Source organism: Orbicella faveolata, unplaced genomic scaffold (genome assembly GCF_042242905.1).
Source record: "Orbicella faveolata isolate gen_17 unplaced genomic scaffold, um_ofav_v1 contig_35, whole genome shotgun sequence".
Lineage (NCBI taxonomy): Eukaryota > Metazoa > Cnidaria > Anthozoa > Scleractinia > Merulinidae > Orbicella > Orbicella faveolata.
Genome location: NW_028301564.1, coordinates 18,166,630 through 18,182,607, shown reverse-complemented (window position 1 = coordinate 18,182,607; position 15,978 = coordinate 18,166,630). Strand labels below are relative to the sequence as shown.

General features: G+C 39.5%; 2 protein-coding genes across 2 annotated transcripts; both read right to left on the bottom strand.

Annotated features, from left to right (window-relative positions):
* Positions 1–994: 994 nt before the first annotated feature.
* LOC110055574 (uncharacterized) lies at positions 995–2,890 on the bottom strand. The gene is made up of 3 exons (XM_089272768.1): positions 2,773–2,890; positions 1,830–2,142; positions 995–1,358 (listed from the first exon to the last, which is right to left on the bottom strand). The coding sequence occupies exons 2-3, from the start codon at positions 2,125–2,127 to the stop codon at positions 1,327–1,329; spliced, it is 330 nt and encodes a 109-aa protein (XP_089128894.1). The 5' UTR covers positions 2,128–2,142; positions 2,773–2,890; the 3' UTR covers positions 995–1,326.
* Positions 2,891–12,028: 9,138 nt separating this feature from the next.
* Positions 12,029–15,212, bottom strand: LOC149103589 (uncharacterized). The gene has a single exon (XM_089273806.1). The coding sequence runs from the start codon at positions 15,155–15,157 to the stop codon at positions 13,541–13,543; it is 1,617 nt and encodes a 538-aa protein (XP_089129932.1). The 5' UTR covers positions 15,158–15,212; the 3' UTR covers positions 12,029–13,540.
* Between the last annotated feature and the right edge of the window lie 766 nt (positions 15,213–15,978).

Sequence of the window (15,978 nt, the reverse complement as noted above, 5' to 3'; positions counted from 1 at the left end):
GGAAAAAGAAACGGACGGGGATCCTCTGCAATAGAAAAATGGCCTTACCTTCGAGCAGGTACGGGTCAGACGACCGGGGAGGGGGTACTCCCAGAAAAATCGGATGGGGTGTGCTGTCCGCTTCCCAAAATCTTTACCCTATTTAAGACCAAAATCTGTGATTTTCCCTTGCCTATTTATCACCTGACCAAACATTCGATGCCCTATTTAAGACCTGACACTTAAATCAATATCCCGTTTCTTATAATTAGTTCCCTAACTCAAACAAAACGTTACTTTAAAGATTTTAAATTCAACGTAGTGTCCGCCTCAACTGTGCGGCATCGTGATGACAATTTTATTTATATTTGAACGTTTTCTGACGTGTAAATATTGTTAATATAGATCAGGTTCTTATAAGGTCAGAAGTTTTTAATTTTTACCTATTAATACATTGTTATTAGGTCTTTCTTTTGTTTTATACACGACCCCACAATTGCAAGCTGTTAGCTTTAAAACTTATCGTGTTAAAATAAAGGATTTCTGTTCTATTCTATTCCATTCTAATTCAGACCGATGTTAAAGGCATTGTGAAGGGCTTTTGTTGATGGTATTATCGATAGTGATGAAAAAGTTGCTTCTTCTAAAATACCGAATTCAAGACAAGAGTGGAAAATTCATACCCTATTTGAGAATAAAATGACCCAAATCGATACCCCATTTCCGATCAAAACGGCTAAAACGCGATAGCATTTGGGGCCGCACATATGCATACCTATATGGCCCATATAAGGTAGCACCCCCTACGGGATCAGACGCCCGACTTGATATTCATTACGAGTACATGTTCCAAGGCAAGGCCATTTTTCTCTCCCGGAGGATCCCTGCCCATTTAACATTGAAGTACCCCTCTTCCACCGGAATTTCACATGTACGACTTTTATTATCATGCTTAGACAGTAGACAGCCCCTGGGTCCTGGAAGCAAGCAAAACAATAACAAAACAATCAATGGATCACTGAATATTCAAGCAATCGTTTGTTAAAATCTAGCAACATTAAGCTTTACTTTAAACAAAAAGGAACTTACAAAAGCCAATGAATTATTTTCACATCTAAGGTTATACTTTAACGTAATCAATTATATCTTATAAACTCCAAATCAAAGGCTTTTTTACATAGATATCACTGTCATTAAGGACCTGTTAAGTGGTTTATCCTTTGGTGGCTCATATAAGTCGGAGCGGTCTTGGCAAGTCACAGTTGACTAAACGGTGCGTGTGTCACAGCGATAGAACACATACAAGGTTTGCCCAGACACAACGTAGCCAACCAGGTTAAGAACACGCTATCCACGGAAACCATTACGAGCGTTTGGAACTAAGATATAAAATAATGTTTGCTCAAATTCAAAGAAGTAAACATAAAAACTACTCTTATTCTAGTTATAAGAGTAATGCAGCTACATATTTTCCTGAATAATTACTTTTATAGTCATGCATAGAAAATATAGCCAATCAGAATACAGGAAAGCCGTTGAATATTCTACGGTATAACATCTAACCTTCCTATCTTGGGCCACGCGTATGTCGTATTGGTTTAGTTGGCCACTGCTATCTCCTATAATTTCTTATCATAGGAAGCAACTTTCGTAGCTACGTTTTAACAGATAAAAAGTGTACAAGACGTCCAGTATAAGACAACCGAAAATTACCAAAGTAACATCATGTTATAGGGCCACGTAGTTGGATCCTACAGATCTTTAAATTTCTACTTAAGTACAGGGCGTTTTTCCGTTAACAGTGTGTAGACATGGAAAACTGCATCAGATTTTAGCAGTGATTTACTCACCAGAAGCCAATCGTCTAAAACAGTAACAGTGCCTGTAAAATGTGTTGACACCATTTCCGCTCAGAAGCAAAGGGATGGTGACACTAAATTTTTTGGCTGCTAAAATGGACGAGCGTGGAATGGTAATGTTGAAGCCGGGACTCTCATCCAGACTGACTTCAGTAAGATAATCTTCTGTATCAGCTGCATCCTGCATGAAGTTAAATTCGTCGTTCACCGTTGCAAGGGAAGCTTTGTTCGCCATTGCAGCAACCAGGGCAAGCGAGAAAACACCAAGTAGCTGAATCCAGGAAAGCATCTTGTTTTAGGGAAGCTGAAAATATTAAGTCCCATTTTAAAAGCATATTATGCATCAAGGTTTTAAAGTCCGCCTTTAGAGATAATCAAATTAAGATGCCTCGCAATGTCATTCGCAAAAAAATGGCGGTAGAACTCAGTATACAATTTCCAACCTTTATTTTTTTGAGGAGAAAATGAGTCCACAGATGTAACATTAAGGATTAAACCTTTTTGCCTTGTAATAGGTATCGTTTTGATGTCTTCATAATTCCCGAGCGAATTCTCCTTGCTAATTACAGAAATCATATTAAAATACATCTCCTTAAAAAATCCTTGCAGTTCATTTTTTGGATGTAAGGTACGACGTCAATATAAGTCAATCAGGAAGAAAAGTTTAAATTATTTTTGTTATATTTAACATGTTCCTAATTTACTACTACACTTAAAAATTACCAGCTTGTATTTTCAGTAACTAAACAAAGGGGTGAGAAATTTAAAAAATTTAAAGCAATCTGCAAAGACTCACATCACCAGCTCAGTTATGTTCTTCTGTTTTAGCATAACTGACAAGGAGGTAATATATAGAAATTTATAGCAAAGTGGTGATTCATCGTGAAGTGTAAAACGCTGGACTTCAAGCAGATCATAACTAAGGGAAGTTTACCTTTAGCTGTTGAACAATGAATCCTTTGTTGTTGTTGTTCTGCTGCAGTCTTCTTGTTCTCCAGTGAGACCTGCTTGTACAATCGGTGATACGACATTCCTTATATACACTCCAAAAAAACTAATTTTAGATATACTTAAAAAATACAGAAACGTGGCAATAAACGTTGGAGCGTTCTTCAAAAGATCTGCAGTTGTTTTGCATTCTAAAGTTCCTGTATGAATAAATATTGACTCTGAGGTGTTCAAAGCTTTTATTGGCCGTCGTTTTGTTGGAAATTCCTTTTATCATCACGATTTCAAAATTAAACCCATTATACTTGTGAAATGTTCGTGGCTAGTCTGACGCGGCGTTTCGTCTCGGCCAAGAGACTCTTCAGAGACCTTTAGAATTCAAAGGGAAACTCGTTGAGCATCACGCCCAAAGTCCCGTTCGCAAATTCTTGATGTTGACAGTCTGGCCCTCTATCGCAGAAGGATTCCCAACCGTACGTTCACGAGTTAAATTTATACAAAAGCAAACAATTGTCAAATACTTGTGAAATGTTGACAATTGTTTGCTTTTGTATAAATTTAACTCGTGAACGTACGGTTGGGAATCCTTCTGCGATAGAGGGCCAGACTGTCAACATCAAGAATTTGCGAACGGGACTTTGGGCGTGATGCTCAACGAGTTTGCCTTTGAATTCTAAAGGTCTCTGAAAAGTCTCTTGGCCGAGACGAAACGCCGCGTCAGACTAGCCACGAACATTTCACAAGTATTTGACAATTGTTTGCTTTTGTATAAACCCATTATAGTCGGCTTTATTAGGTTTAATCAGTCGAAAAATACTAGAACAAATACGCAATTAAGAATTTGGTTTACCAACCTCACCATGCCATCTAACAAATTAATGTTCTATTTATGTAAAACAGGGAAGTATCAGTATGATTAAATATTCCTGCCGGTTTTTCAGACCAGTATATCGGATTCTCAGGAGCTAATGAGTACTTGACTAGCTGCAGTGTTTCAGGTACATTAAACTGAAAGACACTATAGCTTGACATTGGCAAAACTCACGGGTTTTCTGGTATTTCCTCATCCAGATAACCATCAGGATTTCTAAATTTAATAAGCCTAATTTCCAAAAATATTTCCACTCTTGTAAAGTTTCTCACCAAATATTTTATCTATACAACAGCAGTCTTCGTTCAGTTTCCTCAGTGTCATTATTATACAAATTGTCGTATACTTAAGAAGTCAGATCAAGTTCCCTGCGCACTAGCGACATTAAAACATAACGACATAAACATAACAACATAGGAAGCACGTTATGTTTGCTGTGTAAATATTGCTGATATAACGCCATAACAGTAACATTATTACATGAACACAAATACATCATGTAAGGAAAAAGACTGATGTTTTCCCTTTCTGTCGATGTTCGGCATTACCACCATAAGCGATTACCATGTTGTTATATGTCATTATGTCCGGCATTATGTCGTTATGCGGTTATGTCGTTATGTTGTTACCGTACGCCATTATGTCGTTATGCTGTCGTGACGCTAGTGTGAACTTACCTTTAGAAAGGTAACTTTACTTGAAACTCAGTAGCATTCGGAAAGTAATCTTAGCTATTAGAGTCACCGTATTCGGAATTAAAATATCTTATTTTATGATTATGAAAATGCAATAACCGTTTTCGTGATAACACTAAAAAAGTGATTTACTCTCAGTACTAGGCGGAAGACGATCTTGTAGATTGTATACGTATCAAACAGTCTACAGCTAAGAGAGAGAAAGAATGGACTGTTAAAACGCGCTATTTCGAGCTCTCAAGAGAAACGAATAAAGCGCTCGGGATAGCAGGAGAGTAAATGACTGGAGAGTATAGCTAATTAAGGATAAATGATTCGAGTTCGAGAGAAAGTGGTGAGTTCGGGGTAACATGGTTAAATCGAAGATTAGAATTCCGTTCTCAAATTAGGTGAGTGCATTTGACGACTGAGAGAGACAATATTTTCCCATAGTTATTTTAAGTATTGCTCGTGCTTAAACGGAACCCTAATACAGATCATTTTATTTGATTATTTATTTCCTTACCCAGTTCTCTCTATTTAATCTGATTTCAAAGAAGATCACGCCCCTTTGCACTGTCCTTCGCTTCGTTCTCACGACAATGATAGTAGGGGTTTGCCTATTAATCTTTTACTGATTTTTATTTGTTATTTTCTGTTTTAATAAGAAAAATAATACTCAAGTGAATGGTAAATACACATTCGGGAGATACGTTAACATTTTTTTTAAATAAACCATCCATGAGTATCAGTATGGCAGAAGAACTGGGAAGAACATCAGAAAAGATAGCCACGGTGACCTCGCCTAGTTGACAGCCACCAACAGATCATAAACATACGGTCGTCAACCTATAATGTACGTCCGTTTAGCATACTTAGTGAAAGACAATTTGTCCTTTCCATACGGACAAAGCGGATAACGGTTAGAATTCAAGCCGCAGTGTATCGTTTGTAGACGGGCTCATAATAGCTGCTCTCCTGTCAAACCGGCCGGGAGCAAAACAAAAACTGAATTCAGAATTGAATGACGCACAATGAAGTGAGTTTACAGTCAATTGCGACAACACGCCGACATAAATGTTTCATAAACTGGCAATTTCAAAAACTGGCAATCTCTAGTTTTACAAAGAGAATACAATATCCTGGTTTCGAATGCCAATGCTCAATATATAAAATTTGAGCAGAATAATCGTTTATTTCCTGCTGGTCAATTACGGGGACAAGAGAAGCGTGTTCAGCGGGCAAAATGATATTTTGCATGACAAGATTCTGACGCAGGTCGGAAAAAATGTATTGATATGCATTTGTATTCACAATAGTGCGACGAATTTTCTGAGTTGAGGTTTTACAGCAGTGCAGATATCACTTGAAAGGCTCTTTAAATACAGTATATCGTTTTCTATTTCGAAAATATTTCCCCTGAATTTTCCCTTTCTTGTTGTTATCTCAATGGGGCAACATCTGGTCAATATTGCACGCTATAGTGATATTCCATTTTTACTTGGCGTGAATCAGATACTGATGATCTGTACAAGTACCCACTTTTGTGTCAGGGTTTTACAAAGAGAATCTAATATCCTAGTTTCCAATGCCAATGCTCAATATATGAAATTTAATCAGAATAGCCGTTTTCTTAATGACTTGAAGTATTTCGGTAGGCTAGTTTTGGAAGACAACAGCGGTCACTATTTTGCGGATTCTTTACTTCTTTTTCTTCATGATAATACACTTGAGTCCCGATATTTCGAACATTTCCAGGGCAAGTGGCTTTGAGTTCGAATTAACGGAGAGTTTTGAATAACCGAGTTCGAATAAATGGGGTGCGTCTGCAACATGAGTTCGAAAAAGCCGATAGTAAATGACTGAAGAGCGAATCCGAGGGAATAGTTTTGAGTTCGAAATAACGCGGATTCGAAATGACCGATTTCAGTCGAATTAGCGGGATTCAACTGTAGCGGAGTTTGAAATAGCTGATGCTGATGGTAAATGACTTTGAGTTCGAAACGACGAGGAATTCGAAATAACCGAGTTTGAATTAGCGGGCTTCAAGTGTGTTCATAAAAATCACTTTTCCGAGGTCGACTGGATTCGCTTTCCTTGAAGAACTTACGGTTGTAGGTTGTTCAGTGCCAGTTGATTAGTTCATCAAAGGTTAACCATTACCATTTCAGTTGTAAGACAGGGTGACTCATTGATTCATTGATTGTTATTTACTATACAGTTGAGGTATTATGAACAAATGATTCGTAGAAGACGGTAGTATTCTGAAAATTGGGCAATGTACTATGAAGATATCACATTACTTGCTGACACGTTTTAGTCGGTCCCGTTTAACTGAAAATATTTGGGGAGTTTGTTTACAGCAAAAGTTAATCGTTGATATCGTGATTGTAGTCTGCTGGCAGCCGGTTTTTTCTCGATGGGTCACTTAGACGAGAGTTTTAGTCGATGCCGACTGTTTTGGTAGATGCCGAGAAAATGATAATGCAAAAGTTAAATATTAATATACGGTGAAAAAGGAAACGATTTCTATCAATAAGAAAGCGATAAAATTTTGCTGACATGAGTAAAATCAAGAAATGAGACTTTTCAAATTCTCATGTCTTGATTTTACACATAAATGCAAAGAGAAAGATGAGATATCCAAACGCCGTCACAGTTACGATTTTCTCTTTTTAAATGATGAATTATTAATAAGTTTGAGAATTGTATGCGTAAGGAAAACTAATAATAATTTGAGGAGCACAAATATGCTCTATTTACTAAGGGTAGGTAGCACCAAGCGTGGTCTGAGGTCTTTCCGCTTCTTTGCGGCAAAAACATGGAACACTCTACCAGAAACAATACGCGCCATGGCCGGTACAAATGATTTTTTAAGAAAAATTCATCGCGTAAGATTTTTAATTTAACTTTATCTACGACTTAATTTTTTATAATTTCAATGATCAAATTCTTAATTTAAGAATTTATGTATATTATTGACAATGTTGTATCTTTTGATCTTTTATTGTAAATCAACTTGTCGATAAGCAATATTCAAAATGGAGGGTAGTTGCCAATTGGCAGCAAAGCAGGCAATGAGCAAGCGAGTTTGGGCAAAATGCAAATAAAGGGGGTAACCATAACAACCTCACACTGGCACCTCCAAAGATAAAGAAACTCCAGGGCAAATGTAAGTGCTTGGAGAAAGGAGGATCCGATGGGAGGTAGCCATGGGGGCCGACCCTCCAAACAATGAATCTCCAAGTACGTAACTGCGGGGACGCACCCCTCCAAGTAAGACAAGACAGCCAGATAATGCTAAACAGCAGGAGGGCAATGGGCTAAAGCCAAGCAATTAACGCTCCCTGTTGAAAAAACAAGCAGGCACAAAACAACAAACAGCAACCTAAAACAGACAACAAAATACAAAACAGGCTACCAAGCAGCGAGCAAATACACTAATGGAAGCAAGAAGCAAAAATTCGCAGAAGCAACTAAATTAAACGGCACTCACCAAAATATTCCACCAACGATTTGGCTGCGGGAGTGATAAGATCAGGTGGGGTTCTAATATGTTGTTTGAAAGCGTCAGTTTTCCACCGGCCCAGGACCTAGATAAGATGATCTGAAACACATACCTCGCTGCGGAAGTGGTTGCCCCAATTCGGAAACTGTGACTGGAAAAATCCCCAAAGAGACCGGCAGAAAGGAGAATGGCTCTTAACCTGTCTGTTACCAGTAAGCGATTTAGCGGAAGACCATTTTCTAAAAGAGGACAGCTTACACAGCGCACAAAGGTGGCGAACCAAGTCCAATCAAAACGTTACACCCTTTTCGGAAGGGGTCGGTTTTAGAAGCTTTGATAAAAACTTACAAGCAAGATGGATCGAGGGGAAGGTCCATAGAAACATCAGACACGGACAAATGGAGGCTCGGGTTGAAGGCTGATAAGCTGGGGACAGTGAACTCGGCAGACCGCAAAAAAAACAAAACAAAACAAAACAAAAACAAAACAAAATATGCCAATACGCAGGCGGCCCAAAACATAACATCGTCAAAAGAGTTGAGGTCGAGGGCGGAGTAAATTATGCGAAGAATGTTACTAGAAACTGGTAGGCGTGGATTGGAAGGTAAGGCACCCTGAGAACGCTTGATTCCTCTAATAACTCTTTGAAGCCGAAGGCAGTTCTCCAAGGGGTCAGGGAACCCTTGATCGACATGAAGAGACCGCACCGCAGATAGGTAAGCTTCTTAAATAGAAGAGTGTCGTAGTGAGCCAGCCAGGTACGTGGCAAAAAGGTAGAGGGTCCATTCATGAGGACCGGAAACTTCTTGGCATATGGCGCTTGAGAGTGAAAGGCTTGAAAATTGAAGCGAGATAAGGTGTCAGCTATGCCGCGTTATTTCTTCCTGGAAAATGAATTGCAGCAAACGTAAAACTGAAGCAGGCTGCAGTTTTGCGTAAGCTACGCAACAAATGCATAATGTTTGGTTCTGGAGACGTCCGTGAGTTAAGAATGTGAACAACAGCTTCGTTATCGACATGAAACAAAGTACGCCTGCGGGACCAACAAAGACCCCAAACATGGGCTGCCAAAACAACAGGAAAAAGCTTCTTGTAAGCAATGGACAGTGGGAATTGGGGAGTAGACCACCGACCATTGAACCATTTGTTGTCCATAAAAGCACCATAACCAATGGCAACAGATGCGTCAGAACTGACAAAAAAGTAAGGCAAAGGCTCGAGGGTGGGAAAAAGGAAAAAGGATATACCATTTCACTGACCAAAACATTCTACCCACCAGGCCAAGTCCTTTCTAAACTCCACGTTAAGACTTATTGGATGAGAATCATTGCGGAAACAGGACAATAAATCAATCACCCTGCGAAGAAAGGTGCGACTTGGCCAAACCACCATGCAGGCATGATGTAGCCATTGAAGATCTTTTTTAATACAGCATTTGCGGGTTGACTAATGGGAGAGAGCCTCTACAAGGCAGAAAACTTACCAGCTGGAAGGCGTGCAATCTAAGCTGCTCTATTTAATTCAATTCCCAGGACCACCACGAATGAGGCTGGACCCAAGTATTTCTGGGGATGTAAAGGTAGACCCAACCTGGCAACCACTGCTACAGCTACTTGAAGGTTGGAAGCACAGACCACAGAGTTTGCTTGAGCTGCCATGATGAAATCACCTAAATAATGCAACAAGTCCTCAATGCCTTAGTTATGGACCAAAATCCACTCGACCAATTCTGCAACTGAGTTGAATATTGCTAGAGCTGAGCGAAGCCCAAATGGTAATATAAGGCGAGATCTATGTAATAAGCATTGCGCCACTTCAGGCCCAATAGGTGGCGGTCCAAAGGATGAATAGCACTATCCCGGTACGCAGATTCTGTCAAATTTAGCTATGAAGGCACCCGGCCCACACTTAATAATATCGTTCATTTTGATGTACTGGAGATGCCAGGATTCTGGACGGATTCCATCGTTGACGCTGTGGCCTAGGTCCACGAAAAAGCGCCATTTTGCCCGGCTGCCCTTTCTTAAGAATAACCCCAAAACTGCTTACGTGACGGTTTTGCACTGGTAGGGCATCAAAAGGACCCACTACACGGCCTAGTCTGACCTCGTTAGCTAAATACACATCGATCACCTCGGAATGTTGGTAAGCTGACAGTTTATTTCTTCTCGCTGATGTCAAAGTTACAGGGTTATCGCAACCAAGTCTAAGACCTTCCTTGATACCGTGAAGGACAAAGTTTGATTTTGCCCTATCAGGATAATGAGTCATTACAGCTTCAAATGACTCAACGTTTAGAGGAGAAACTTCCCTAACAGCTGGTAATGTCAAAGATGAATGCCTAGGATGAAAATAGTAGTAATAACAAATTCTGGTAGTAAACTAGACTAGAAATACGACAAAGGATCTGTTTAAAAAGGATAGGGGCACAAATAGTGTCAAATAAGCTTAACACAACTAAAGAGCAGCAACAACAATTATTTCAACTCAGTATTTAACGGGGGAACAACAAGCGTTGACTTAACACCATCATGGATTCTGACCGAGTACTGATGAGTTTCTCTCTCTTTGAATGTAGTGTTTGTTACCAAATGCATTACATTAAATTACATTGTGGTTGGCTTGACATTTTTTCTGACAGATACACATCGTCCATACATCTTCTTTTTCTTAGCGTTTAGTCCAGTGCCTAAGCCGCCTTATATAAGGTTCAAACCCCTATGTAGATGGGGAAGGAATAGATATTCAAGAACAGAGACGTATTCATATAAACATTTTCAATAATTGTGTTTTCTTTGTTTTACGTCCAATTATGAACCGTTGTTTTGTTTTCGCAGGTACTAGGCGAGGGAAAACTGGTTGAGTTTGACGAACCCTATCTCCTGCTCAGAAACAAAGACAGTCTATTTTCAAAAAATTGTGGAACATACCAGCAAACATTTGGCTACTAATTTATATGAGGAAGCCTGTATATCTTACTTTTCAAGGCATGAATTCTCTGAAGACTGTGACTTGGATATGTTACCTTGCCATTCGCCAAGTCCGTTGCTGAGTGAACAATCGCACGATGATGACTGGGAAACACCCTCACCAAGAATCAGAAGAGGTTCTTCCGAAGAAAAGGAGCGATTGCTGTATGAGACGACCGTTTAATGATTTTTAAGAGGAACTTAAGGAAGAATTCTGGTAAATGGTTGGGATATAGACCCAGACCAGTCTACTAATTTTTTCAGTTCTCTTGTATACCTTGTACAATATTTTCTAACTTATCAGAAGTGAGGAATAACCAGGTTCAGAGCCTAAATCAGGTGTGTGGCTTGTCCCACGCGACGTTACCTTGCTATTGACTAATTACAACTGATTTCCTTTATCCGAGGACTTTCCCTGGTTAGAGTTCGAGAGGTTGCTTCGTAACCAGAGCTATTTATTTTGTTGTAATTGACGTTACAGGAAACACCTTTCGAAGTCGAGTCTTTTATTGGCCTGGAAACATCTCTTATGGCAATAACAGAGTCATGTCTAATCAAAATTGTATGTTAGAGTGTATTTGTGTAGATGCAGTAATTTTAAGTTGGTGTTCGATGTTAAAGGGGCGATCGCGACGAGTGTTCGATGATGTTTTGTGACCTTGTTGTTTATGAGGTGCAAATTAGAAACTCTCTTTGTACCTGTTAACTCATTCCGTAGAATTTCTGCTGCCCGTGTACTTTCAAACTGAGGCAAAATCTTCTTCTCTCACTTAAGACTGGTTTCCGTTGAACCTTTGAAAGGTATCTGCATGTTCTTATTTGGATTGTGCACCTCGTCAGAGTTAATTCTGAAATTGGTTAACATCAAAATAAAACGCGTGTAATGAGCTCCGACAAAATGTGCTATTTTCTCAGCCCAACAGTCAAAGTAAACGACCAATCGTGACTTCGCTTTTGTCATGCCCCTGCTCGGTTTCATGATCAAACGACGCAGTTCGAAAGAGTTTCGAAAATAAGCTAAATGAATTAATTGTGTCTTTCAGATTTCGATATCAATCTTGTGTATCTTATTGTTACTTTCGTAACTCGTTTTCCTCTTTGTTTTGTTGAAATAACTATTACTTGTTAACGATTATGTACATTTTTTAAGTTTTTGCTATTCATGCTGTGATTGCTGTGATCAATGCAAGTTTCGTAATATAACCTTTGGAATCATGTAATTAGAGACACCACATTTTTATCAGTTTAGTTACGCCATCTACGTTTTCGCTGTTATTTTATGCTATCGCTGCCATCGCTATCGTGCTAAGCTATCGTTTCTACCATTGCTACCCTCGCAGGATCAACATCAAAGCTACATATATTTTAGTTGTAATCGTGTCGTTATAGTTTAAGATTTACGTTCCATCGGTATCCTTGATTTATGTTTTGTATCTTAACTAGTATTAGCTTACATGAGCCTTTTGTATCGTTTTGCTTTTAGTTCGAACCACACAATCACAACCGTTACTATGACTTCACATCACAAGTTCATCTCTATTTTGTTATTCTGATTTCTATATTGCTGATTCATCGCTCCTTCCAATAAACGCTAACGATTGATTTTACTGTGACCTGGTTTCTTTGAATTACAATGTGCGTTCGAGTGGTTCAAGCTCCTGTTAAGCCCTAATCTACAAGTGGTTTCGCTCCTGGAAAGTCACTCTTATTACGCCCAAGGGCCTGGTAATCTGTTAAACATACTTTGCGACGTTTCCAATGAACATAGAAGCGTCTCAAAACATGGACTACAAACGCGTTTACATGATCTTAATGTATACATGCACACACGAGCCTGTGAACAGGCTTTCTAGCAGGGTGTATGGGTAAACGTTGGGGTTCAATGATTCCGAAATCTGAATGAGAGTCAATCGAAAGGAATAAGACAGCGAGGCCAAGAAGTCAAAGATGTTTTCAAGGCGGGCATGAAGAAGAGAAAGATCAACATCTCTGTTTGAATTGGTGATGTAACGGTATTTTCGGAATGATTGAAGCTCCTTTTAACTAATTTATTTGTTTCCACTTCGTCGTAAACTTAAAAAACGTGATATTTATTAAGTTGGAAATATGTCAGAAGAGACATTTCTTAAAAATAGAGCTTTCGTCCAAATCTGTCGACTTGTTCATTTTGCTCAGTGTTCGCGGAATAATCTCGGCGCCAGTTTTCCACCGTATTCATCTTGCAAAACGACGGTTCCACACAAATACCTCTTTCCATCTTACCCCGTCTGCATTGGGGAACGACTTAGAGTTTCAGATATAAATGGCCTCTCTTACACCTCTATCCTGAAGGAGGGAAAATTGTTTGGTAACGTAAACATGGCAGCCGTCATACTAAAACGCTGTGTAGTTTCCAGTAAATACAAGGCTCTGCGTCCCAAAAACTTAAGTTACTTCCCTGTTTATTTGCGGAATATTGTATTAGACTACGAGTAGATCTCTCTTTCAGCGCGGCTATTTTTGTTTTCTCTCGCGGTTTTCTTTGGCGTCACGCACGATGGACTAAGCGAAAGATGGACTACTCGCAGTCTAATATTGTATCGGCGACTACGCAGAAAAAAAATAACAATTTTGACAAAATCCGTTGACATAATGTTCGTTATACTGTTTAGAAACTGATAAGAACATACATGAATATACAAATCTGAGAAACATGGCTAAAGAAAGTAGAGTCGACAGGCCACGCCCAACTCTCAAGTAAACGGCATATTGCAGCGCTTGTTAATGTTTAAGCCAAAGCGAGCCCTTAAAAGCATCAACAGGCAAGAGCTATTCCATACAGCTAAGGGTAGTGTATTGTAAAACGCTACCAAGACATGTCTTTTCCATCTTCGTCTCCAAACAGCCATTACTGCCATGTTCTGGTAACGAGCCTCGATAGCAAGAGACACGCTAGTGAAAAACCACTCGATCACCAGCTGAACTGAAGTGTGAACAGCAAAAGGCTGAAGCAACTCTAAAAGGGAGCTGTTTTCCAAGTAGATAAATTGATACAAGTATATGAATCCATTAACTGACACTATAGCAGTAGACTCGGACAACATGCTCATGATAGCGATATCAGCCATTAGTCTTTCTCGTCGAGGAGTACGAAAATGTCCCCAAGGAGCTGACTCTCTCTTGCACACCACATGACAAATATGATCAATCACAACCATGGCACTTCGCTCCACGACTTCGGCCGCGCCGTGAATTATACCAAGAATAGCAATGGATTTCAAACTGTCAAGATCAGCTTGCAAAATTCGAAAAATAATGGCAGTCCCGTAATAGCAAGGTGCCAAAAGCACATACGAATATCCCGGATGGGTAATATTCCACAACCGCTGAGCACAAATTCGTGATACTATTTTTAAAGCGAGCCCAGAAAGAGGAGCGAACAGAGCAATGGCCAGTCTTCCTTTGTTGTTTTGTTTGAGATACGCTGCATAAAGGTAATCGGATATTAAAACACTAGTAATCATCATCAGAAAGGTCGGTGTCGTCATTTTACACATGAAAGTTAGGCGTTGCTTTCTTGATCGCACGCACAAGAGTCTCACGACAAGGAAGAGCTGTAAACATATACTGGTGAAGAGACAGGTATAAATTGGGATTTGGTATATAACAGGCGCCAAGTAATAGGGCATCCCCATAACTTGCAAGACAACACGGTAAAGTGTGTCCAAACAATACATTGATAAGGAAACTAACATCAGTTTTTTCTTTAGTCCTTTTAGCTGATAGGAACGGAAAAGAAACGACAGATTGACAAAAAGCCAGATGTAGTAGAAAACGACCGAAATCGCATCAGAAATTGTTCTCGTCCATTGGACAGGGACTGGGATTAGTTTGCTTGGGTAATGTGCACAATTGAGGATAGTTTTAAAACAGAGGTAAACAATCAGCAGGAAAAATATACCAATGATTATAGCAGCTAGAAAAGTGATCAAAGCTCCAATGTACAAGGATTTACAAACTGTTTGCAAAAAAGACGGTCGAAGCCGCTTCCAGGCCATGGCGCTATCCTCATCTTCCTGGTCTGCTGCAGTTTCTTCATTTTCCACCGGAGAGCAAGCGTTTATAAGCCTTGTAATTATCCTTCTCGACGGTAAAAAGGCCGAACTTGTGACTTCTTTGTCGCTGTACTCTTGGTAAATGAGCTCATCAACAGGAAGATAATACCACTCTCGCCCAGTGCTTTGCAGAGGATCGTAACCAAATGACTCCATCGTGAATTCAGGTTCTTCTGGATTGTAATGCTCCGTTACGCCACGCGTGAAGCGGAACACGATTTGACCAAACACTTCCAACAGGGTACTGCTACTCATTTTACGTCGATGAAAGATTGTATGGAAACAACAAAATCTACCTGCAGTATATAACGAAAACTAGATGAATACGATATCCTGGTTTCGAATGTCAATGCTAAATATACGAAATTTGATCAGAATAATCGTTTACTTCCTGCTGGTAAATTACAGGGGCAAGAAGAGCGTGCTCAGCGGGCAAACTGATATTTTGCATGACAGGATTCTGACCAAAATCGCAAAATATGTATTGAGATACGTTTAAATTCACAATAGTGCGACGAATTGTCTGAGTTGAGGTTTTACAACAGTGCAGATAACACTTACTCACTTATCGCGAGATCTCGACATTCATTTACAAAATGGACCGCCTCCCTGTTCATCTACAGAATGGCAAGTGCTCCGCTTTCTCCTCCAATTGTGAAACGGTGAAATGTATAGCCTTTCGTGATGGCGGAACTGAAATGCGGTTCAGAACTAATTCAGAGTTCAAGGATGGTACAACTACCTTTCTGTTTCTACTGACAAATTCCTTTCAGTTTCTTTGAGAAATTTTGCTTCAATTTCCGTTAGCTGTCAACTGATCAGAAGCCCTGTTCCGGCATTACCTCGTGGGTCATCGTGAAGACTGAAATAAATAAATAAATACGTGATCAATACGATATCCTGGTTTCGAATATCAATGCTAATTATACGAAATTTGATCAAAATAATCGTTTACTTCCTGCTGGTAAATTACACGGTCAAGAAAAGCGTGCTCAGCGGGCAAACTGATATTTTGCATGACAGTATTCTGGCCAAAATCGCAAAAAAAAAAATAATAATGTATTGAGATGCCTTCG